Source organism: Neomonachus schauinslandi, chromosome 2, assembly GCF_002201575.2.
Source record: "Neomonachus schauinslandi chromosome 2, ASM220157v2, whole genome shotgun sequence".
Taxonomy (NCBI): Eukaryota; Metazoa; Chordata; class Mammalia; order Carnivora; family Phocidae; genus Neomonachus; species Neomonachus schauinslandi.
The window spans coordinates 52,893,490-52,917,000 of NC_058404.1; the positions used below are offsets into that span (position 1 = coordinate 52,893,490).

The 23,511-nt window shown below is 46.7% G+C and overlaps 1 protein-coding gene across 5 annotated transcripts in view; it reads left to right on the top strand.

Annotated features, from left to right (window-relative positions):
* The first annotated feature begins 9,977 nt into the window (after positions 1-9,977).
* Positions 9,978-23,511, top strand: part of FDFT1 (farnesyl-diphosphate farnesyltransferase 1) — a 62,059-nt gene continuing 48,525 nt past the window's right edge. For 3 of the 5 annotated variants that reach the window (XM_044912852.1, XM_021698978.1, XM_021698980.1), the window contains exons 1-3: positions 9,978-10,117; positions 11,973-12,112; positions 17,500-17,760. In XM_044912852.1, coding sequence (XP_044768787.1) covers positions 11,975-12,112; positions 17,500-17,760 — 399 coding nt within the window. In that variant the 5' untranslated portion in view covers positions 9,978-10,117; positions 11,973-11,974. Of the gene's footprint in view, positions 10,118-10,195; positions 10,274-11,972; positions 12,113-17,499; positions 17,856-23,511 lie in introns of those variants that run through there. The other 2 variants (XM_021698982.1, XM_044912853.1) reach the window with 2 other exon arrangements.

Sequence of the window (23,511 nt, forward strand, 5' to 3'; positions counted from 1 at the left end):
TGCCTTTGGCAAAATCATAACTTGGCAACTTCGCCTCTCCCAAGTTCATTTCCCTGGCTCACGGCTCAAACTTCCACTCCTCACCCCACAAGGCCTCTGAAAATAAAAATCCTTTCCACTGCTGAGTGATTCAGCTCTGCCTTCGGCTTGAACAGGTCTCTCCCTCTGCAGAACAAGAGCTCGGCAGTTTAGCCACACAGCAGTCTCCCCCACAACTGTCCCCTAATCCTTCATCCACCCCATCAGGCACAGGCGGGTCCCGAGTATGTACAAAAAGGTTCTGTTGCTAAAGCAAGTTGGACAAACACTCACCTAACACTTGAGATCCTTCTGGAGAGCGTGTCTGGTGGACACCGTCCCCGGAGCGGGCAGAGGCTTTCCGTGGATTCTGGCTCGCTTGCACTTGGATCTTGCTGACGCTGCTCTTGTTCTGTGGAGTTGGGCCTCTTGGGCAGACAGCAGGCTAAGTTCATCCAAGGGGTGGTGAGCAGCAGCACCTGCATCCTTTCCCCGGCAGAAGTCTCTTGTCCCAGAGGCAGAAAACTAGGGACGTCGCAACATCACTTCAAAGCAAACAAACACAACAAAACCAAACGCAGACGCAAAGATGATGACCGATAAGAGAAGACACCGAGGGTGGGCCCTGAGGGAGTCTCCAGCTCTGTGCTCTTCTGGAATTGGCCTTTTCTCCATGTTGCTGTTTCTGCCCGTGATGCTGGGGCTCACAGAGACGCCTCCTTCCTGGTCCTCATCAGCAGCAGAGCTATAGCTGACTGTGGCCTTCCTACATCCTCCCCCCAGATGCCCAGCTCCCGACCCCCAAATCCTACTGGCTGTAGCAGAGAATATTTTTAAACCAAGATTCTGTTTTAATCATCATTTACATTGCTTTCTTCCATGAAGGCCACCCTCGTATACCTTCCCTAACCCACGAACCTGTTAACATTGTCTTAAGGTGAAATGGCTGTAAAATCAGTATTTAACTAATAAATTTATCTGTACTCCTCTTTTCCTTCTCCTCCCTCAGAGGTCAGTACTGGGAGGTTCGATGCTGCCCTTTGCAAGGCAATCTTGAGCCACGGAGGCCCCTTCGCCCATCTGCTCACAGGCAGCATAAAATCGTGTTCTCCTTTCAGTCGTTTATGGCAGTTGGCCAGGGCTTCCTCTGTATGTGATGGTGGCTAGTGAAAAGAACACTCATCCCAGCCCTGCTACTGACTAGTTTGCGACCTTGCCGGGTAACCTTTAGGCTTTGGTTTCCTAAGAGACGGGCCAGCCGTTAACTAAAGTTCCTAAGGCCCAACAGTTGTTGCCTGATGAAGGGAGCCATTTCTAGAGCTTTCCTCGGGACTGGCAGGGGCTGGGGCATGAGTCAGAGCGCAGGGCAGTGGTCCGTCCAGCCCATGTGGTTTAAGATCACCCTGACTTGTTCTTGCCCTCTTCCACTTCTTTATGGTTTGATCCAAAGAAGCTTCTAGAGAGGAGATGAAAACTTCTCCTTTATCCATTTGTCTTCACCTGCTTGGGTGACAGAATTGCTTAATTGCTTCATTGTAAAGGTGGGCTGGGAGTGGGGGCGGGGGTCCCGACGCTACCCTCTGACTCAGTACCTGCGGGATGGGACCCAAACAAGCAGACCTGCCCCCATTCAGAACTGTTGGTGGTGATTGCCTCTTGCTCTCAACTGGCTTTTGCCAAACCCGCGGGCAACTGGTGGCTTTGACCTTTCACAGCACCCCTAATGTTTCTGAGCAGGGAAGGGGAAAAAAACTAGGACAACCAATATTTTATGTAAAATCAGAAAAGCTTTTAAATTTGCTAAGGAATAGTTAAACCTACTAAGTAGATGTAGCTACCATCCAAAAGGACGCATAGCGGATGACTAACAACTACGAGTAACAAGAGATTCAGAAACATTAATAAAACCTACCAGAATTTATGCTGGCCTTGGGAAGTGCATGTTTTCTGATGATGAAGTCTTTGCTGAAGACATTTGCCACTTCCCTTTAGGAATGGCTTTCAGAACAGAATGACCTACACCACCAGATCAACCTCGTTCCTTAAAGAGTCCTAACTTGGCGCTTCCCCCCGGATGGTATATGGAAGCCTGATTCAGCCTCCCTGCTCACCAGACTTGGTGGCTTCCCCAGATTGCATCCATCCTCAGAGGAGGTTAAGTTGCTACCAATCAGGATATTCTATTTTTTTTTAAGGATTTTATTTATTTATTTGACAGAGAGAGACACAGTGAGAGAGGGAACACAAGCAGGGGGAGTGGGAGAGGGAGAAGCAGGCTTCCCACTGAGCAGGGAGCCTGATGCGGGGCTGGATCCCAGGACCCTGGGATCATGACCTGAGCTGAAGGCAGACGCCCAACGACTGAGTCACCCAGGCGCCCCCAATCAGGATGTTCTAAAGGATGCAATTCCCCGAGGGGTGGGAAGTGGCTGGTGTGGAAGGATGGGGAGGGGACACTCACAAGGATGGCATCATTACAATGAATGTCTGGCCTGATGTGAGTGAAGCAGACAGTTCATGTGTCCAGGTTAAGCAATCCTTCACATTCCCCTACTATCTCACCTCTTGCTAGGACAAAACCTTTGGAAGCACAGTTTAAAGTAACAGAGAACATTTTTGAATGCCTTTAGCGGATGAGTTGTAGCACATTTAGCTGTGATTGTATCTGGCTTGGGATGACAACAGTGAAAATATATTTATATTCACTGAACCTACACCTAATGGAGCTGGGGTACGGGCTATTTGGATGAACCTCCCACCCCTCGAGCCTCCAGAACTTGACACACTTGAATACTGACTACATGAGAAATCGCCATTTGGAAAGCTGCTTTTGGAGTGGAGGTGATTGGTCTTTTTGGCTTTTTAACCATTTTCTGACATTGGAGGCTACTCTTCAGATTGCATCCCTGCCTCACTTGAAGCTAGAACACCAAAATGCCGTCTCCCATAACAACCCCAATAGGTGTCATCCCATAACCAAGCACCAGCCTTGGGGCTTCAAGGTTTAGCCTGGGAGCTGGAACCTGAATTCCCAAGGTCTCTCTGCTCCTGGACACTTCTTTCATTTCAGCCACTGAAGCCTCTGTCCTGCAGCCTCCTGGGGTCTAAACCACACTGGCTCCAGGATGACTTTTTTCTCCCCTCCAGGAGCTGTGGCATGGCACTTGCTGACAGACTATTTAGTAACAGGGAGAACTAACTAATCCAAGTGAAGAGGACATTAAAACAGACCTCATTTTTCCAAGTCCAGTTTGCTTTTGGTCTGAAGCCTGGGAGCGTGTGGGTTCACAGTTTTATAGAGGTGATTGACAGCAGTGCTGGGGGTTACCAGGAACAGAAGAGTTCAGAAAAAGCCTGCTAGGCACCCAGCGCTCTTGGGCCCAGGCTCTAGAAGTGGTTGCAGGCTCCATGTGGGGAGGTCTTCAGATGGACGCAAAGACAGAGCTTCTCCTCCTGAGTAAAGGGTGATAAATGAGACCTCCTTGCCTACACCACACACACACACACACACACTTCCTCCCCTCCCCTCTGTGCTTTCTGGTGATTGCCTTTTGTTGTACAGCTGTGGTGGCCCCTTTCACCTGAGAAACGAAGATGTGCCCGCCTCCACCCTGGGTTTATAAGAGGTTTTTAAATAGGGGCACCTGCTGTTCTTTTTTTTTTTTTTTAAAGACTTTATTTATTTATTTGACAGAGAGAGACATAGCGAAAGAGGGAACACAAGCAGGGGGGGTAGTGGGAGAGGGAGAAGCAGGCCTCCTGCCGAGCAGGGAGCCTGATGGGGGGCTTGATCCCAGGACTCTGAGACCATGACCTGAGCTGAAGGCAGATGCTTAACAACTGAGCCACCCAGGCTCCCCGGGGCACCTGCTGTTCTAATCACTGAGGAGTGGCAGATTTCTAACCAGTGAATCTCTGATTGCAAGGAGTTAGTTCAGAAGAAGCTCAGTACTAGTAAATAGTACTAGTAGACCATACTATAGACCCCTTACAATGACTGTAGTCTCTTGTGTGTCCTCTTCTTTAAGATGGATTTGCTCAAGTGAAATGGGTTCAAATTAGAGATGTAAAAAAATTAAATTTATCATTCCTCCCTTGTTCTTTTCCTTTAGAACACAAGAAAATAAAAAATTGACACTATTTGTTATTTCTAGGGTTCTTGATTATCGGAGATGTTTGAGTTGGGATGAGGGACAACTGTGGTAAGAAAAGACTGAAATAACAGAATCCTCAGTAGACCTAGGAGCAGGCCTCTCTGCTGAACAAAGCAATAGGTAATGTGCTTTTCATCCTAAAGGTGTTGCTATATTATTCAGAGAATCCCCCAGCAATGCTATAGTGATGTGGGTGGGAAACACTTTCAGGAGGTCAACCCACTTCCCCCCTGGCTCTGTGACATCCTTGAATGCCATTTCCTGGTGCAGCTCACCTTGCAGATTTCCTTAATATGGCTTCCCCCTTACCATGGCCGAAGTCTCCTTCCCCCCACCCCGCCCCTGCTAGAATTCTCATGATTTGAAATTGTTTTACTCACATAATTGTTTCAGCTTTTCCTCATTTTTCATAGATCAAAACCAGAACCGCATGTAAATGACACCTCCGTTTTTAAAAGCACAAAGACATAACTGCTAACCTCCGCTAACAAGTGCCAGATAGTTGATACACTGAGCCAGTACTGTTCCCACCCAATGCAAAGACATTCAGTTTGGTTTGCTTTACGATCTTGGTATGGCAACTGGATGGATGTTCACCTTGGGGTATTCTGACTCATTAAAAACGGCTTGTGGGTTCCTACTGGGTGAATCTCTGGGCCCCAGGGGCTCTAGAAGGGGACCACTGTCATATACTTCTGCATTGGATTCCGTACCCATCTCTACCCATGCTTCTGCTTCCTCAAACACTGAGGGAGGAAGTCTAACAGAAAGAGTCAAAGATGGACTCTGAGGTTTCAGAATTGTAGTTCAGTTTGGCTGTCGTCTAGCTGCATGACTTGGGGCAGTTCACCAAACGGCTCTTCACCTCAGCATCTTTGTAAAATGTTTTGGACCTAGGGGATCTTCAAGGTCCCTTTGAGTTCTAAGCAGTCGTGATAGCTCCAATAATCTGAAATTATCCTCACCATATCTGGTATCATACAAGGAACACAGGCTACCTTTCCTTTTTGTCATGTTGTGAGAATGGTCAGAAAAAGACCTAAAGACATTATTCCCCAGAGACACACTGAATTAGATCTAGCATCCAGGACACTGGGCCAACAGCTCTGAAATTATAAGAAAGTGGCTCACCTCTCAATCTTTTTTTAAAAAGATTTATTTATTTATTTATTTGAGAGAGAGAAAGCACAAGCAGAGGGAGGGGCAGAGGGAGAGGGAGAAGCAGACTCCCGGCTAAGCAGGGAGTCCAAAGTGGGGCTCGAACCTAGGATCCCAGGATCCCAGGATCCCAGGATCATGAACTGAGCTGAAGACAGATGCTTAACTGACTGAGCCACCCAGACACCCCACCTCTCTCTCAATCTTACATATTCTTGTTGGTACACATGAAACCTCAGGGTCCCAATATCTGAAAGTGCTCCTTCTGGAGACTCCAGATTGATTTTCTTCAAATGGAAAACTATACCTTTTTCTTGTGACCTAAGTAATGAGCTTTAAAAATGTTTCAGAAGCTATACATTCAATAAGTATTGTCTCACAAAGTAGCCACCTTGGAGACTTCTTATTCTAATGTTGCTGCCATTGCAAAAACATTGGAATTCCCTTTAGATGACATCCAGAATCTGCTCATATCAACCTAAGAGAACCAGGCTAATGGCTTCTTAGCCACGTTTAGTTTGGGGCCCCAAGTAGAATTACATCGCCTAACCAATTTTTGTCACCAGTCCTTTCTAAATGCCCCTCATAGGATAGGAATTTGTTATCAGTGAAGAGCTATTGAGGAATGTTCTGTAGACTCTGAAAGCTGATGCCAGCAAACGAAGCAGGGTTGAAATGGGAAACATTTTCAGGTCTTCTGTGGCTGCCACACTGCAGAGGAAAGCATGCTCTGTGTTTTCTTAAATCCATCCAACACCCTTCCCATAGTGAGGGAAGTTGGTGTCTTCCCTCACTATGCAGCTGCACTGAAGAAGTTTGAGAGGAACCGCAGGTCATGGAACTGGAACGCACTTCTGAGGCTTCCTGCAGGGTCCCGCATAGAGAATGTTTTAGTAAGTCATTTCTGCAATTTGGGGCAGTGGCTTTTTTTAACGTGGGGGGTCACAGACCCCTCTGAAAATATAATAAAAGCCAGGTCCGCTTTCCCAGAAAGGTACCATATCCTGAGATTTTGCACACTAGTCACCATTTTAGGGGTTTTATGAACTCTGGAAATGTCTCCATACACCCCAGGTTAAGAACTCCTGCTCTCAACGCTCTGGTTTAGTCCAATGCTGCAAGGCTGTGTTGGTCAGACTGACCAGGTCAGCTCCATCTAGGATATCCTGGCACTTGGTAGGACCTTCCTATTTAAGCTATGAAGTCAAGCAACCGAACAATCCCAGGGCAGTTGTCAGGGGCCCTGTGCTGCTCTAGGCTCCCAGGAAGCCCTGCGGCCTAAAATCCAGTTGTTCCCCCAAGGACAGCGCACTGAGGAATTCCTGGTAGCTTCTTCCTTACAGGAGGATATGGGTCCGGAGTCTGCGGGAATACAATGGGGTTACAAGACACAAGCTGCTAAGGATTTGGGGAAGTTAGTATTGCCAAGGTTTCCAATAGCTGGCCTGGGAGAGTCGAACTGAAAGAAAACTGAACCCTGGGAGGAAAAAGGATACCTGGATTGGGAGGCCAAGGCTAACTCATTTACAGATCATGAGAGGTCTCAGGAATCATCGGGTCCAAGCCCTCCTGTCCCACCATTGTTGAGGGGACTCGCCCAAAGCCATGGAACTGGTGTGAGGAAGAGCCACTCTTAAGCGCCCACCCTTCAAGAGAGGCTCTGAGATTGGCATCGCATCAAAGTCCTGTCCTTGCAGTTAATGCACTCACCATGGGGGGGCACCAGCGTTCTCCTCGCCTGTGACCACCAGACTATAAAATCCCGATTTTCAAGCAACCTGAGGTCAGCCCAGAAATTGTGCTACAAAAAGTACCTACTGCTTATTAAGCACTAGTGCAGGTCAGACTCTGCTAGTAGCTTTATATATCCACATAAAACATGTATATGTTCTCACAGTCATGTTTCAAACATGAAGAAGATATGACCCATGGATTTTTTTTTTTTTTTTAAAGATTTTATTTATTTATTTGAGACAGAGAGAATGAGAGACAGAGAGCATGAGAGGGAGGAGGGTCAGAGGGAGAAGCAGAATCCCTGCCGAGCAGGGAGCCCGATGCGGGACTCGATCCCGGGACTCCAGGATCATGACCTGAGCCGAAGGCAGTCGCTTAACCAACTGAGCCACCCAGGCGCCCCTGACCCATGGATTTTAAGTAACTCACTGAAGGTCACAGAACTCATACGCCTCTAGAGACATAGAAAACCTCCTCTCTGTGGTTCAGAATCCCCAAACTCTTTCTTTGGCAATCTGATTTCTCACCAGATTCTACTGCTTTTCTCCTTCACTTCCTTTTTCGCTGTCTTTGAAGTGGCTGCATTTTAATCGATTTTCATGTTCACTGTAACTTTAATCCTGTTGGAGAAATCAGGGGCACAAAGGAAGATGGAGGAAATTGGTTCCATGGCCCTTAGAAAGCTAGATGCTGAGGCCCAGGCTCCTGTGGGTTTTAGGGTTGCCCCCAATCCAGGAGACAATAATAACAAAACATACTGAACCCTATGCCAGGCCCAGTGCTAAGAGATTTATGTGAATCACCTCAATAAATCCCACAGTGGCCCAGTGAGGTAGGCATTTCACTCCATTTTACAGATGAAGAAACTGAGGTACAGAAAGGGAAATTACTTGCCCAAGCTCTGCCCACTGAGTGGTGAGATTTGGACTCGGGGAGTCTGATGCAGAAACAATATTCTTCACTGCTATTCTACAGAGTTACTCTTCTAGGCGTTTGTCCTTCCCCAACCTCATTGTCTTAGAATGATGATTACATACACTTGCACAGCACTCTACAGTTTATGAGCGTTTTGCTTCTAATATCTCATTTAATCATTCATTCAAAGAATACTTATTATTGAGTGCCTACCAACTGCCAAGACCTTGCTGCTCCAAGTGCAGTCCCTGGACCAGCAGCAGCAGCAGGACGTGGGAGCTTGTTAGAAAGGCAAAATCATGGGTCCTGCTAGAAACCTGAGTCAGAATCTTCATTTAAATAAGATTCCCAGGTGATTCATGGGCATATTAAAGTTTGAGAAACCCTGCTTTTTGGTATTTCCACGATAAAGCCGTATATATCTCACTTAAAACATGGATACAGAGATACCGTGACTTGTCCTCCCACAGCTAACAATGAGGCAGTTTAACATAAAGAGCTTACAACAGGGGCGCCTGGGTGGCTCAGTCGGTTAAGCGACTGCCTTCGGCTCGGGTCATAATCCGGAGTCCCCGGATCGAGTCCCGCATCGGGCTCCCTGCTCGGCATGGAGTCTGCTTCTCCCTCTGACCTTCTTCCCTCTCATGCTCTCTGTCTCTCATTCTCTCTCTGTCAAATAATAAATAAAATCTTTAAAAAAAAAAAAAAAAAGAGCTTACAACAGTGCTTTGCCCATAGTATGTGCTCAACAAATAGCTATTATTATAAATGACAGAGTCAAGCTGTGAACTATTTGGTTTCTTAACTCTCTAGTCCTCTGGCCTCTGCAGAGCCTTCCGAGGCATCAGGCGTTCGTTCCAAGGGGTGAGGCAATGATTGTGGCTCTGGCTTCCTTCCCAGCTCAGCCGGGGTCTAGAGAATGGGCATTTAGGGGCTCCAGAAGCTGCTGTTGGTGTATACCTGATCCTACAGCAGGGGGCATCCCGGTGGGGATGTTGTTCTCCAGAAGAGGACAGATATAGAAAGAGGGAGACCAGAAGGTTCTCAGGGGATCCCTCCTGGAAACTCAGCACCTGCAAACCTCACCCCCTCTGCCTCTAGGGTCCCGCTGTGTTGAGGCAATTCAGTACCCCAAGTCTTCCTAGCCTCCCTTTCCTCATTTCCTGCCCCTATTCCCTTCAGGCCACCTGCACTGCTCCCTCTTACTCAGCAGGACACAACCCGAGAAAGAACGAGAAAGAACGGGGCCTGTCTCCTGTGCTGACCAAGTCCTCCTCAGGACTCTCTCTCTCGGGTCCATGGTGCAGGCTATCCTGGACAGTTTCCGGAACACCTCCTCCGGCGCTTCCCCAAACTTCCCTGCCGTCTTCTTGGAAATGGCTGGCTCGCCATCCTCTCTGGAGAACTAACAATGGAACATAATTATTTCTGAATAGTCTACCGTTTTATCTGTATTACTCTCTGAAACAAAAATTTAAATCATGCTTTTAAAGCAAAACTTGCTTACGGCAAAATCAATAATATTCAAATAATATAAAGTAAAAGAGCCCACTCTTTAAAACTTTCATGAGAATTTCTTGACAACCTGTTTCCTTTGCAAAATGACCTGAGATTGGAAGCCGTTCAAAATCAACTCAATGACTTTGCCCGAACCACCCAAAGTTTTATTCAGGAACCTCACTTTTCTCCATAACCTCCTATCCCCGTAAGACAATAAACGTTCCCAAGGCGGTTTGCGCCGTCCCCGCCGTGTGCGGGATTTCCGTCCCTCCGCCCTTCTCCCACTTTCTCCCTCCCTCGACTCCCCACGCGCGGCCGCGGCCCCGCCTCCAGCGACGCCCCTCAGGGGAGGAGCCTCGCGCCCTCTGCAGCCAGAGCGGGGCCCCGCCCCCGCCCCGGGGGCGGAGTCCGGCTCTACCCCACGCCCCGGCGGAACCCCGAGCCCTTCCCCCCCGAAGGAGGAGCCTCGCGCCACCCCTCCCCTCCCCGGCTCGGGACCTATCCCGGCTGCTGGCTCCCGGGGCCGTTCCGCGTCGGTCCCCGGGCAGAGCGTGCGCGGACGCTGGCCAGCTGAGTCCTCTCCGCCCGGCGTTGGAGGCGGCGTGCGGGCTTCGCCGCGGGGCGCGGGCCGGGAGCCGGTGAGTGCAGCCGTCCGCCCCTCGCTGTGGCCCGCGCGGGCGGGGAGCGGGGAGCAGGCCGGGGGAGGATGGTACCTGCTACCGGCGAGACAGCGCAGTGACCGACAGTTAGAAGAAGCATCCCTTACGGAACCGCACCCCTGGCCCAGTTTTTTGGTTGGTTGGTTTACCACTGTGCCGCCCAGCATTTACCCCTGGGGGCCTCCCTCAGTGCCCCTCAGCCCTGTCTCCGCCGCCCCCCATCTCCCCGCCTCACCCCCGAGAAAGAGTTGGAAAAAGCAGCCATTTTAGAGTCCCTGGGGGAGTGAGTGGTTAGCCGTAGGAAAGAGGACGCCCTGACGCCGCTCTCCTCTGCCACTTTGAGTGTGGTCCGCTAGGAGCCAGTAGCCAGCCTCACTGCCGTCAGCCTCTTGAGGGAGGGGGCTTGAGGGTAGGCAAGACGTCCGCATCAAATCCTGTGTCCTTTCCGCTTCTACTCCCTTAAGGCTAGGGCAGAGACAACTTGCTGCCCCGTTTTAAATCTCCGTAAGTATACCTTAAAAAATGTGCCCATGTGTTAAGAGATTTCAAGGATTAGGTGCATTTCAGGTGAAAGCTTTTCCAGAAGCTTCCTCTCTTGGGGATGACCTGGACACTGAGAGCTGGTTGAGGTTGAGGTGGTGGGCTGCAGTCAGGCAAGTCTCCTTGCAAGCCAGCACTTGTGAGTATGGCCTCTCCGGTGCCTTGAAGGTCTGATTGGGGGAAACAGCACTAGTTATTAGCGAGTATAAAGCACCATCAGATGTAAAATACACATTATTGAATGTGCTGCTAATTCAGCTATGAGAAAGCATGGATATAGTAAGAGGCATCCTCATTTTAGAGACTTTTAATTGTTTTTTTAGAATTGCTAAAACTACAGTAGCTACCACTCTGCCAGGTACCTACTTAGTTCTTTGGGTTTTCATCATAACTTGCAGGGTCATGTGCAGGCGAGGGAAACAGGTGGTTAAGTAGTGTGCCCTGGGTAAGGGGGGTGGGGAGGGACTCTTAGCTTCCAGAAGCCAGGGTACGGACCACTCAGACTCAAACATCTGAATGCTTTATACATAAACTCTGAGTGAACTTGGATGATTGGGGGCAGAGAGAGATGGGAGTCACAGATAACCATACGTCAGGGTTAAAACAACCCCAGCTGTTTTCGGTTACCAGGGATAATTATCTGCTGTTAAGCTGGAGGTGGCCTCTCCTCACTCTGAACTAACATGACCCTGTGTCTGCACGTGTCATGGTTCTGAGCTCTGCATTGTCAACACACACACAGTGCCCCTACTAGTGGGGTGGTCCTGGGAAGACCAGATCCACATCTGTGTCTCTGTGTCCCTTACAGTCTTCTCTTCTATCACCATTTCTCCCGTAAAAGTGGGGAGATAAATCTGCAGCAGTGGGTTGGAATGATTGGTATTGCTGAAGGGGGAGGACAGAGAAATCGTGGAGAGGAGTTTGGGGCCCACAGTGCAGGCAAAAAGTACCCAGGGCCAGCTCCCATTCAGACTGCCACAAGATCAAAGTGGAGGGCTCCCAGGACATGATGTCTTAGCACACTGTTGGTGCTTAATAAGTGTTTGCTGCATGAGGAAAGGTGAGAGGGGCTGGAAAGGGAAACTATTACTGGGAAACCGACCCACACCCTGTCACAGCTGGTCTTTCTCTTTGATCTGACCCCTCTTCTCAGCCACACCCCCTTTTTGGCCATATATACTTTTCGAGTCGATGGCAACAACATAGCTGCTGGAAAGCTTGGGACTTGGCACCCACCAGAAATGCTAGAGAACTAGCGAAGTCAGTGGCTTCTTTTCCCCATTTCTACCTGCAGGGATGCCAGAAGGACCATCTGTGAGGAAGTTCCACCACTTGGTCTCCCCCTTTGTGGGGCAGCAGGTGGTCAAGACAGGGGGCAGTAGTCAGAAGCTGAACCCTGCCAGCTTTCAGTCCCTGTGGCTCCAAGACACCCAGGTGAGTTCATCGGGGCTTGGTCGATACCTCACATAAATGGGCTGGCTCTGTCGGCATGTCCCATGACTCCCTTAGAATTTATCTCAAGACTTTGATGCCATCACTTCCTTGAGCCCAAGACAGCCGCGCCAGGACCCCCACGCAGCTGCTCCTCTTTAGGTCTGATGTTTCGCAGCCAGAATTGGGCATCTCGGTGGCCTATGGAACTAGAAAAAGTACCCTGTGCACGCATGAGCTGGAGATTCTGATGCAGAGTCTGGAGTGATTCTGGTCACTCCAGTGGACTCTGATGTGCACCTATGGTTAGGAACTAGCAAGGACGTGAGGAAAGAGTATAGCCTTCTGATCTGGATTCTCGTGGCCTCATCCATGCCCTGAGCATAAGGCAGAATTGCCTCAAGGGGCTCCCAGGGCTCCTGTGGTCTGATTTGTGCCTCCTTCTCTAGGCCCGCTTCTTCCCCTGTCCCAAATCTCTCTTGCAGTCATGTTGAACTACAGGGGCTCCTCTACCAATCCTTCTTGCCCGCGGTTTTGACATGCTGCTCCCCTGCTCGGGCAGATCTTCCTTTTTCCCCCAACTCTGCCCCCATTCCCGTCCTTTTCTTGTGAGCATGGTAATTCCTTGTCTTCAGGATTCAGCCTTGCCATCACATCCTCTGAGAAACCTGGCCTGTCTGCTCTAAGGGTGGAGAGAGACTTCTCTTTGCTTACTGGGCACCCCCTCCTTCCTCCTGGTGGATCCTCAGTGCTGAACTTGTCCTGCTGGTTGAATGGAGGAGAGGAGCAACAGGGCGGGGCCTGTGTCCTCCACAGTATTGTATGCCTAGCCCTTCGTTGAGTGGCGGCTCTTAGGAAGCATATATATGATAATTGGCTATAGAGAAAATAAATGAACTCTGCTGCTGAGCTGTGTGCTCCTAAGTAAGTTACTTAATCTCTTAGCTGTAGTTTGTGCAATTGTAAAATGGGGACAGATCACTTAGCAGTTAAAATTGTATTAAACAGACTTGATGTCTGGCACAGGTGCTCCGTAAATGCTGATTCTCTTTTTTCCACCCTGTCCTTCACACACACCTTGCGGGTTATAAAACCATTCTTGGTTAGAACTGAAAGAGGTCTTCTAGACCTTCACTTACATTTTCTACATTTGGAGGTGGGGGCTCAGAGAGGGAGAACACTCAACCCAAGTTGACATGGCTAGCTGGGGTCCAGGCCACCTGACCTCCGGGTCTGTGCTCCTACCGTGAGAGCTTTTGGACTCTTTGACCAGACTACTGCAAGGTTTGCAGGGGCAGGATTAGATCCTTTCATCTCTGGAACCCCAGCACTTAGCCCGAGCCTGTCTCAGAGCTGGCTCACCGAGAATATTTACGGACTGGCTGAGTGGACAGAAGAATGTATGGACAGGGAGCCTTGAGATGGAAGTGGGAGCTGGTTTCCTAGTAAACCAAGGCAGAAATCGGTGTGGGAGCCCAAGAACCCTGAGGGACACAGCCTTGGGGAACTGCCTGGCATGTGGGGGCTAAGTTCTCATCATTGTGCTCCCTTCTTTGCACCTCTAACTCCTAAGGAGCTGAGAGTTGAATTTTGAAAGTACGACCTGTATCTACAACAGGGGAAAACGGTTAGGTAACAGTGAAGGGGAAGGAGGGGAGCATACGATTAAGGCCTATTTGAGGGCCTCAGCAGAGAAGAGGTCCTTGTAGCCTGGAGTAAAAGACTTCATGGGGGTACCTGGGTGGCTCAGTTGGTTAAGCGTCTGCCTTCGGCTCAGGTCATGATCCCAGGGTCCTGGGATCAAGCCCCGAGTGGGCTCCCTGCTCAGCGGGGAGTCTGCTTCCCCCTCTTCCTTTGCCCCTTCCCTCCACTCTTGCTCTCTCTCTCTCTCTCAAATGAATAAATAAAATATTAAAAAAAAAAAAAAGACTTCATGAAGGAAGTGGGTTCTGAGTGGGACCTTGAAGGATGGAGGATTTAGATGGACCAAAAGGAAAAGAAAGCGTATTTCAGGTTTGTGAAGCAGTTACAGACAGGCAAATGGAGATATAATGAGCACAGTGGGCTAATGAAGCAGGGAAGAGATTGGCTCCATTCTGTGCGACCTGTTTTTCTGGCAAGTTCTTTCCCTGTCTTTCCTTATTGGTTCTCCAGTTTCTGTAGTGGAATTGTGTTTGACTACTCGTAACGGATTCAGAAGAACAGCTTATTCATGTCTGGAGTTTGTGGGTTTTTTTTTTTCTCCCTTGACTTAATGGGAAGTCCAGAGTGGTATGGGAGCAACATGAGATCATTGGGCACCAAATTCCTTCTGCTTTTTCCTCCCTGGGGTGTGACCCTCATCCTCATGGTGATAACATGGCAGCTGAGATTCCAGCCATTACGTTCTAGGCAGGAAGAAAAAGGAAGGAAGGGAGATAGGGCAGAAGGGACCTGGAAGCTGGTTCACCTGTTTCAAAGAGCTTTTCTGGAAACTACATTTGACTATTCCTGTGTATATTTCACTGGCTGTCCCATCTCTAAGGGAGTCTGGGAGACAGAGATTTTTAGCTGAGGACATTGAGGTCCCCCCCAAATCAGTAGCTGAGGTTACTGAGGTCCCTGTAAATGGGTAGATTTGTTAGTAGGGAAGAGGGGAGAGGGATATTGGAAGGTAGTCATAGTCTCCTTACACCTGGTCCATTATCTTCTCCTTTGTTATACCCTCATTTTGCAAAGCACACATTCCAGGAGCTGCCTGAGAAAGAGTGCGTGGGGGATAAGTATTGAGTCCTTACATGGCTGTTAATGTTTCTGTTCCATCTTAGTTTGGGTGGTGTGGGAGCTCCAATCCAACCCCCCTACATACTTAGACTTTTAACCAGTCCTCCAATTTTTAAAAAATACATAACAGCTTTACTGAAATATAATTCGCATAACATACAATTCACCCACTTAAAGTGTGCAATTCATGGCTTTTAGTGTCTTCACACAAAGTTGTACAACCATCACCACAGTCGATTTTAGAACATTTTCATCTCCAGAAAGAAACCTTGTGCCCATTAGCAGTCACTCCCCATTTCACCCCCGCCTTCCGCCCCCAGCCCTAAGCAACCACTAACCTATTTTCTATTTCTATAGATTTGCCCTTTTTTTGGACATTTCACATATATGGAGTCATGCAACGTGTGTTCTTTTGTGACTTCTTTTACCGAATATAATGTTTTCAAGGTTCATCCATGTTGTAGTGTGTGTCAGAATTTCCTTCTCTTCAAATACTGAGTTTCCAGAGGGAACGAGTGGAGCCTTCCTCCTCTGTATGCCCCTCAGAGCCTAGCACACTGCCTGGCACATTGTAAAAGCTCAATTAATGGTCAGTTAATTGAAGTAAAAATGATGTCCCAGGAATTTAAAAGAGGGACAGTAGAAATTGCCATAGTTGGAGAGGACACAAAGATGTCCTGAGCTAGGCATTTTTTTTTTTTTTTTTTTTTTTAAAGATTTTATTTATTTATTCATGAGAGACAGAGAGAGAGAGAGAGAGAGAGAGAGGCAGAGGGAGAAGCAGGCTCCCTGCCAAGCAGGGAGCCCGATGCGGGACTGAGCTAGGCATTTTTGACCTGCTAAATGTTTTGACCCTGAGGGACATATGGCAGATACTTTCATCAGCATTATACCTACATTAGTGAATGTGCATCAGAGAAGTATTTTCTGGAGCAAATTCTATTATGCCCACTTAATTCTTGCTCAGTTTTTTATGTAGCTCAGTTAAGCCATTTCTAATATGTGGCAGCAAACTGCTGTGCTCACATTTGCAGATGAGTTATTCTGGAATTATTTAGAAAGGTAATGCCTTCTTTTTTTTTTTTTTTTTTTTTTTTTAAAGATTTTATTTATTTATTTGACAGAGAGACAGTGAGAGAGGGAACACAAGCAGGGGGAGTGGGAGAGGGAGAAGCAGGCCTCCCGCTGAGCTGGGAGCCCGATGCGGGGCTTGATCCCAGGACCCTGGGATCATGACCTGAGCCGAAGGCAGACGCTTAACGACTGAGCCACCCAGGCGCCCCGGTAATGCCTTCTTTTAGGGAGAGGACTGCTACAGTTAAAATTTTTATACTGATTGACAAATTGGAGATCATATCAGAACTATGATCTCTAAGTATGTACTTTTGGAGGCCAAAGAAGTAACACAGGCATTTCCATTATTGATGCCAGGTGTTTTGGTTTTGAAAGGCTGCCTAAATTCCAGATCATGCAGAACAGGCTCATCCTGGAATCTGGATAGGCACATTACATAGTAGGGCTAGCAGTATAAAAACAGAATACAAAGCACGTGGAACATTCTTTTATATACATTTCCTTTTCTCATCTTTTTTTCCTAAAATCGTTTTCATTGGGATGAGGTGAATTCTTTTCCTTTGTACATTTTATGTACATTTTATGGTTTGATCCATTGATCAGTTTTTATGTCAATATTCGATTTCTATTGATAGTTGTTTTTTTATTGTGAGTTCTCTTGTGGTCATTTCTTCTACCAAATCCAATTTCAGTGAGTGAGAAGTACCAAATTTTACAATGTATAACATACATTGTCTATTTACGGTATATAAAATGCAGTACTTTAGCTGCTGTCAGTTTGTAGATGGTGCATGTTCGTGTGTGTGCGTACAAGCTAATTATTTCTAACAAAGAAAATGTATTATGAATTAAATACGGGATGACAATTTGTATTTATATCTCAGCTAATCTGTGAAAACATTGCGAGCATTTCCCCTCAGTTATTCTAGGGTGGTCCTGCTGTCTAGCATGGATCTATGTTACTGCTAATCCAATTCTTCTTGCTTTCAATCACTTTGAAAACCATGTGCTAACTGCCCACACCACTGGAGCAAAGAGCAAAAGGCAGGTCCAAAATACTCGACTTCGGGAAGCTTCCTTGAAGAGACAAGAAGGGATAAGTTTGCATTAGGATAAACATCTGCATATACCTCTTCTAGCATTCCCTAAGGCTGTCTTAGGCCATTCAGACTACTATAGCAGACCGCCACAGACTGGGTGGCTTATAACCAACAGAAATTTATTTCTCACAGTTCCGGAGGCTGGAAATCCAAGATCAGACAGCCTGCAGATTCGGCGTCTGGTGAGAGCCTGCTTCCTGGTTCATAGACAGCCATGTTCTTGCTGTCCTCACATGGTGCAAGGGGCAAGGGAGCTCTCTGGGACCTCTTTCATAAGGACACTAATCCCATTTATGAGGACTTCACCCTCATGACCTAATTTCCTCCCAGAGGCGCAACCTCCAGATACCATCACATTGTGGGTTAAGTTTCAACATACACATTTGGGGTGGCGGGGAGAAGGGCACAAACAAGTCCATAGCAAAGACTTAGATCATGTTCGTTTTTTTGTAGGTCCATGGAAAGAAATTATTCCTTAGATTTGATCCAGATGAAGAACTCGGGTCCCTTGGCAACATCTCACTGCCAGAGTCTGTAGAAGAAGGAGAGAGGAAGGAAGAGGCTCAGGACCAAAAGCAGGCCTCGGGGCCCAGCAGCCAGAAAATCTCTCAGCAGTCCTCTCAGTCCCTGGAGCTTGTTGCTCCCAGTGGAGAGAGTGGTGTGGAGCATTTGCGGGGAGACATGCCTGCAGGAGGTGCTGAAAGGTGGCTGCAGGTCAGCTTTGGTTTGTTTGGCAGCATTTGGGTGAATGAGTTCTCCAGAGCGAAGAAAGCAAACAAGAGGGGCGACTGGAGGGACCCCACTCCCAGGTAACGGCATGGCTGGGCAGGCTGTAGGCTGTGGCTCTGTAGGGTCTGTAGTGTTTCACACAGCCCCCATGTGCAGGCTTGGGGCTGGGCTCTGTGGGCTCACTCAGGTGGGTATCCCACTGCTCTCCAGCAGCCCACTTCCTAGGAGAGAGTACCCATGATAGAAAGTAGACTGTGGTCTGCATCCGGAGAGGGGTGGAAACGTACTGGGGCAGCTTAGTAAAAGGGAAGAACTTTCCCAACAAGCATGGCTCTTGAGAGTGGGATGGCCCTGAAGGACATTTTATGGTTTGACTAGTGCACTCTGAATTTAGGGACAGAATTGTCTTAGTTTTCATCTGCTATTGGTGAGAAGACTATCTTGGTGTGTAGAACTCTGTCCATGCTCAGGATTATTACCTCAGTGTAGATTCCCAGAAGAGTCATTGCTGGTCACTGAGAATGAACACCCTTACGGCCTTGCCTAAGTGCTCATTTAGCTGAATTCTTAACTAGTTTTGAGTTGTTTGTATACTTTTTATCAATTTGTAGAGGCTTTTGTACATTGTGTGTTAATCTTTGTGATGTGTGATACCAATGTTGTTTCAAGTCCACCTGTGTCCCTTGACAGTATTTGTGCCTTTTGGCATTCAAGATCTAAACATTTTTTAGGGGCGCCTGGGTGGCTTAGTCGGTTAAGTGTCCAACTCTTGGTTTCGGGCTTAGGTCACGATCTCATGGATCATGAGATGGAGGCCCGCGTCGCGTCGGGCTCCACTTTCAGCAGGGAGTCAGCTTGAGACTCTCACCCTCTGTCCCTCCCCCCACTCATGCACTCCTGCTCTCTAAAATAAACCTAAAAAAAATTTTTTTTTAAATTTCTATTTTTTTAAAAAATGTTTATATAAGTATAGTTAACGTCAATGTTATATCAGTTTCAGGTGTAGAACATAATGATTCAACAATTCTAGACCTTACTCAGTGCTCACGATAAATGTAGTCATCATCTGTCACCAAAGAATGTTATTACAATATTATTGACCATATTCCCTATGCTGTACTTTTCATCCCTGTGACTTACTTACTTTATAACTGGAAGTGTATACCTCTTAATCCTCTGTATATATTTTGCCCATCTTCCCACCCCCTGGGATTTTAAATTTTTATGTAGTCAGTGGTCGGTATTTTCCGCGATAGCCCTTGAGTTTTCCCCTCTTGCTAAAGAAGGCCCCTTCTACCTAAAAGCCACACTACTCTTCCATTTCTAAAGTTTCATAATGATATATTTTTATGTTCAGAACTGTAGTGTGTGTTTACGATATGATGTAGGGCTAGTAAGATGCTTTGGATGTAAAGATAACTGAGACTAGATTAAGGGGGAGGAGATTTTTTGGCTCACATAATTGGAAGTTTCGAGCGAGGGTGGGCTATGGTGTTGACTCAGTTCCCAGCTTTGGGCTTCATGTTCTTGTGATTCTTCTGTCTGTACCTTTCCCCCCATGTTGGTATCATCCTTAGACCAGCAGCAAGAGGCTCTTGCAGTTCCAGGCCTTATGTCAACACAGGAAGAGAGAAGAGGGGAAGAGAGGGTCATTTCTAGAAGTTCAGACGAGCGAGGAGAGCTTTCTCAGAAACTCTCAGCAAACCTTTCATGGCCTGAAGCTGGTTCATGGGCTGATTGCTAAATTAGTCACCAGCTAGGGCAGTTGAAATGCTCTTCACCAACAAGCCTCATCCCTAACTGGGTTTTCAAATTTATTGTCACAGAGTTAACACATATCATTCTCTTATTTTTTAAATCTCTTGTGAAGTTATGTCTGCCTTTTTCTTCTTCCTGTTCTTTATTTTCCTTTGTCACCTACCCCCCTTTTTTACTTACTTAGGCTTACCAGAGTTTATCAACTTTGTTGATCTTTCAAATAAATATTATCAGTTTTATATACTCTATATGGGAAGAGTATTTTCTGATTTTCCAAATGTTTGAGTGGGGTCATCGTTTTGTTTTGTTGTCATTATTTTTATTGGATTGTGATCAAGATATCAGCCTGTGAATTTTCTACTTTGGGCATCTATTAAAATTTGCAGTCAAACACATCATTGATCTTTTCTTACATTTTATGTACATAAATGAAGGTAGTATGTTCATAAAAAGTAAAATCTTATGTAACTATTAAGAACAGGTTATTGCTTTGATAATTCAAACTCTCTATCCTTGCTTGTTTTTTGTTTACTTAATATGCCAAATGTGGGAAGAAGAGCATTAAAATCCTCTAGAGTGATTGTGGTTTTATGAGGTTTCTCCTTGTCTTTCTAGTGTGTTTATATGTTTGCTGCCCTGTTGTCCAAAGCATCAAGGTCTCTGACTTCTTTGCAGCTTTATTAAATAATAACATACCCTCCGGGCGCCTGGGTAGCTCAGTCAGTTAAGCATCCGACTCTTGATTTGGGCTCAGGTCATGATCTCAGGGTCGTGAGTTCGAGCCCTGTGTCAGGCTCCACGCTGAACATGGAGTCTGCTTGAGATTCTCTCTTCCTCTCCGTCTGCCCCTACCATCCACCTCCCTCACTCTCTCTCTCTCAAAAATAAATAAATAAATAAATAAATAAAATAAATAATAACAGATCCTCTATTTGCCTTTGGTCTTGAATTCTGCTTTTCTTTTTTAATTTTTTTTTATTTTTTTTTTAAAGATTTTATTTATTTATTTGACGGAGAGACACAGCGAGAGCAGGAACACAAGCGGGGGGAGTGGGAGAAGGAGAAGCAGGCTTCCCGCGGAGCAGGGAGCCCGACGTGGGGCTCGATCCCAGGACCCTGGGATCATGACCTGAGCCGAAGGCAGACGCTTAACGACTGAGCCACCCAGGCGCCCAAATTCTGCTTTTCTTGATGGTAATAATGCCATTCTGTGTTTGGCTGGCCCCCTTGGTCTTTTTCCACTTAGGGTGTGCTTTACAGGAGTGCCTTTTCACTTATTTTAGGTATATTTCTTACAAACAGCACGTATCTGGCTTTTGTATCTTTTTAAACTCAAACCAAAACTCTTTGTTTTGAAATGAGGTAACTGTGGTATTTGGATTTTCTTCCGTTTGCCATTTTATTATACCTTGTTTCTTTTCTTCTGTTGGATTTCTCAAGTTTCTTTCTTTCCCCCTACCCCCCCCCCCTTTTTAACTCCTGTTGAGTATAAATTGCGAGTACTGCTATTCATCTTGTTTTTGTTGGTAATAATATTCCCTTTAAATTAGACCCATATTTTTTCTTAGTTAATAACAACCAAATGTTTAATAACATTAAACTAATAACATGTCTCCCTTCTTATTGAAACTGGTTTTTTGCTCCCTTCCTTCATCCTTCTGAGAGGAGGCCTTTGAAATATTTCTACTTCCTCACTTCTTTTGTCTTGCCCACCCTATCTCCTGCGTTTGCTGAGATAGTTTAGAATTTTAGTTCCAGATTGTTAACTATATAATATTATTAATTATATGTAATTAAGTTGATTAACATTAAAAACACAGTAACATGTGTATCTTATTTGTTTTTATTCAGTTTTGAAACCCTTTATTTTTGTGTATGTAATGGTTATTAACAAGTCTATTTAGTAAGGTTAGGATTCCACTGAAAAACAGGGTTTTCATGAAAGCCTTCAGGGCTCCGCTGTATGTCATATGGCAGGGAGTAGCACTGGATTTGGCATGAGACTTAATGACCTTATTTACAGCCTCCAAGGAATCCTCCTCGGTAGGGATTTTTCGCCGTGCTCTGAAGGCAAGCATACCAGCTTCCGTGCAGATGCTTCTCATCTCAGCACCAGAGCGATTTGGGCACAGTCACACTAACAACTCAAATCTGACATCTCTTTCAACACTCATTGAACGAGCACGAATCTGAAAAATGTGAGTCTGACCCTCTAGATCAGGTAAGCTAAATGCAATCTTTCTGTCCAGTCTCCCTGGCCTCATCAGTGCTGGATCCAAAGTGTCAGGTCTCGTGGGGGCCGTGAGCCCTTTAATGTTACCTCGAGGATCAAAACTGTCCAGTTGATTGATCAGTTCCAGCATCGTTCTCTGCACTTCATTGTCTCCTTCAGCGGCATCCTCAGAATGAGCCCCTCCAATAGCATCAATTTCATCGAGGAAGATAAGGCAGGCTTTTTTTGTTCTGGGCATTTCAAAGAGTTCATGAACCATTCAAGCCCCCTCACCGACATTCCTCTGTACAAGTTCAGATCCAGTAACTCGAAAAGCAAGCATCAGTCCTGTTAGCAACTGCCCAAGCACAGTGTCTTGCCTGTACCTGTGGACCAAAGAGGAGCACACCCTTGGGAGGCTCAATGTCAAGGTTAACAAACCTCTCTGGATGAAGTAATGGGGTTTCAACTACTACTCAAAGTTTCTGAATCTGTTCCTTAGAGCCAGCCACATCGATGTATGTGACATTAGGTTTTTCCTCCGCCTGCATCATGGTTGACTGTTGGATCAGTCTTTTTTTGTTGTTGTTCTTGGATCAGTCTTAAGAGGCAGCGGAATGTGAATTTGATACTTAGTTCTGTCCATGCCGACTCTCATTCCTTCTTCAGTGTCCACAGGTGCTACCTGATCACTAAGATCCACCACAAACTGGGCAAACTGCTTCACATTGATAATGTGCTTTGGGTCCTCCGAGTCCGCACTGATTATCTTTGTACACCTCGCAACCCTCAAAGGCTGTTCACTCTGCAGTGTTTGCTTTTCTGCAGCCAAATCCCAGAGCTCTGGTGAGGCCAGGCCAGTATCAGATTCTTTCATACCAGTGAGCTCATGAAGCTTCTTAAGAAGTTGTCACATGTCATCTTCAACCTGCTTCATCTGCCTAGAGTCAGTGCTCTGACCATACGTTTTCAGCAGGGCGATATCCCCCTCATCCAGAGCTCAGATGGGCTTCTCGTCCTCCTCATCCTCTTTGTTTTCCGCTGATCAGTACTGAGATAATCTGGCATTTTAGGAGCGCCAAGTGCCTCAGCTCCTTAGTGATCACACAGCACCTCTCGCTTCCAGTGGTCAACACGGGTATCTTCTGATTCAAGAATTCCTTCCTAACACGTTACAGTTCTCAGCTGTGCTATCGTCCGGTCCTCTAGATCTCTCACCATAAATATTATGCACCCCAGGGCCGCCCCTTATGTCCTACCCTTTTCCTCTCCCCTTGGCTTGAGGTCCCTGCTGATTGCATTTCCATTGGGCATTTATTTTTCCTTGAGTAATTACCTCAGATACTATGGTAGATGTGTCTCTGAGGCCTTTTCCTCTACAATTGTCCTTTTAGGGGCACCTGGGTGGCTCAGTCGGTTGAGTGTTGACTCTTGAGTTTGATTCAGGTCGTGATCTCTTGTGGGATCGAGCCCCGCCTCAGGCTCCATGCTCTGCACAGAATCTGCTTGTCCCTCCCCCTCTGCTCCTCCCCCCAAGCACATGCTTGCTCACTCTCTCAAATAAATAAATAAAATTAAAAAAATAAAGTTGTCCTTTTACTTCCACATCAGAATACCATCTAGGTCAGATATATGGATATTCCCCTTCAGGTACGGAGTCCAGTTACAGTCTGATTATCTGCCCTTACACAGTAACCCATCATTTCTTTATCAAAGTTCAGAAAGTTTCCCCTGTGTCCTTGGAATTCAGGAAGTCCATGGGCATA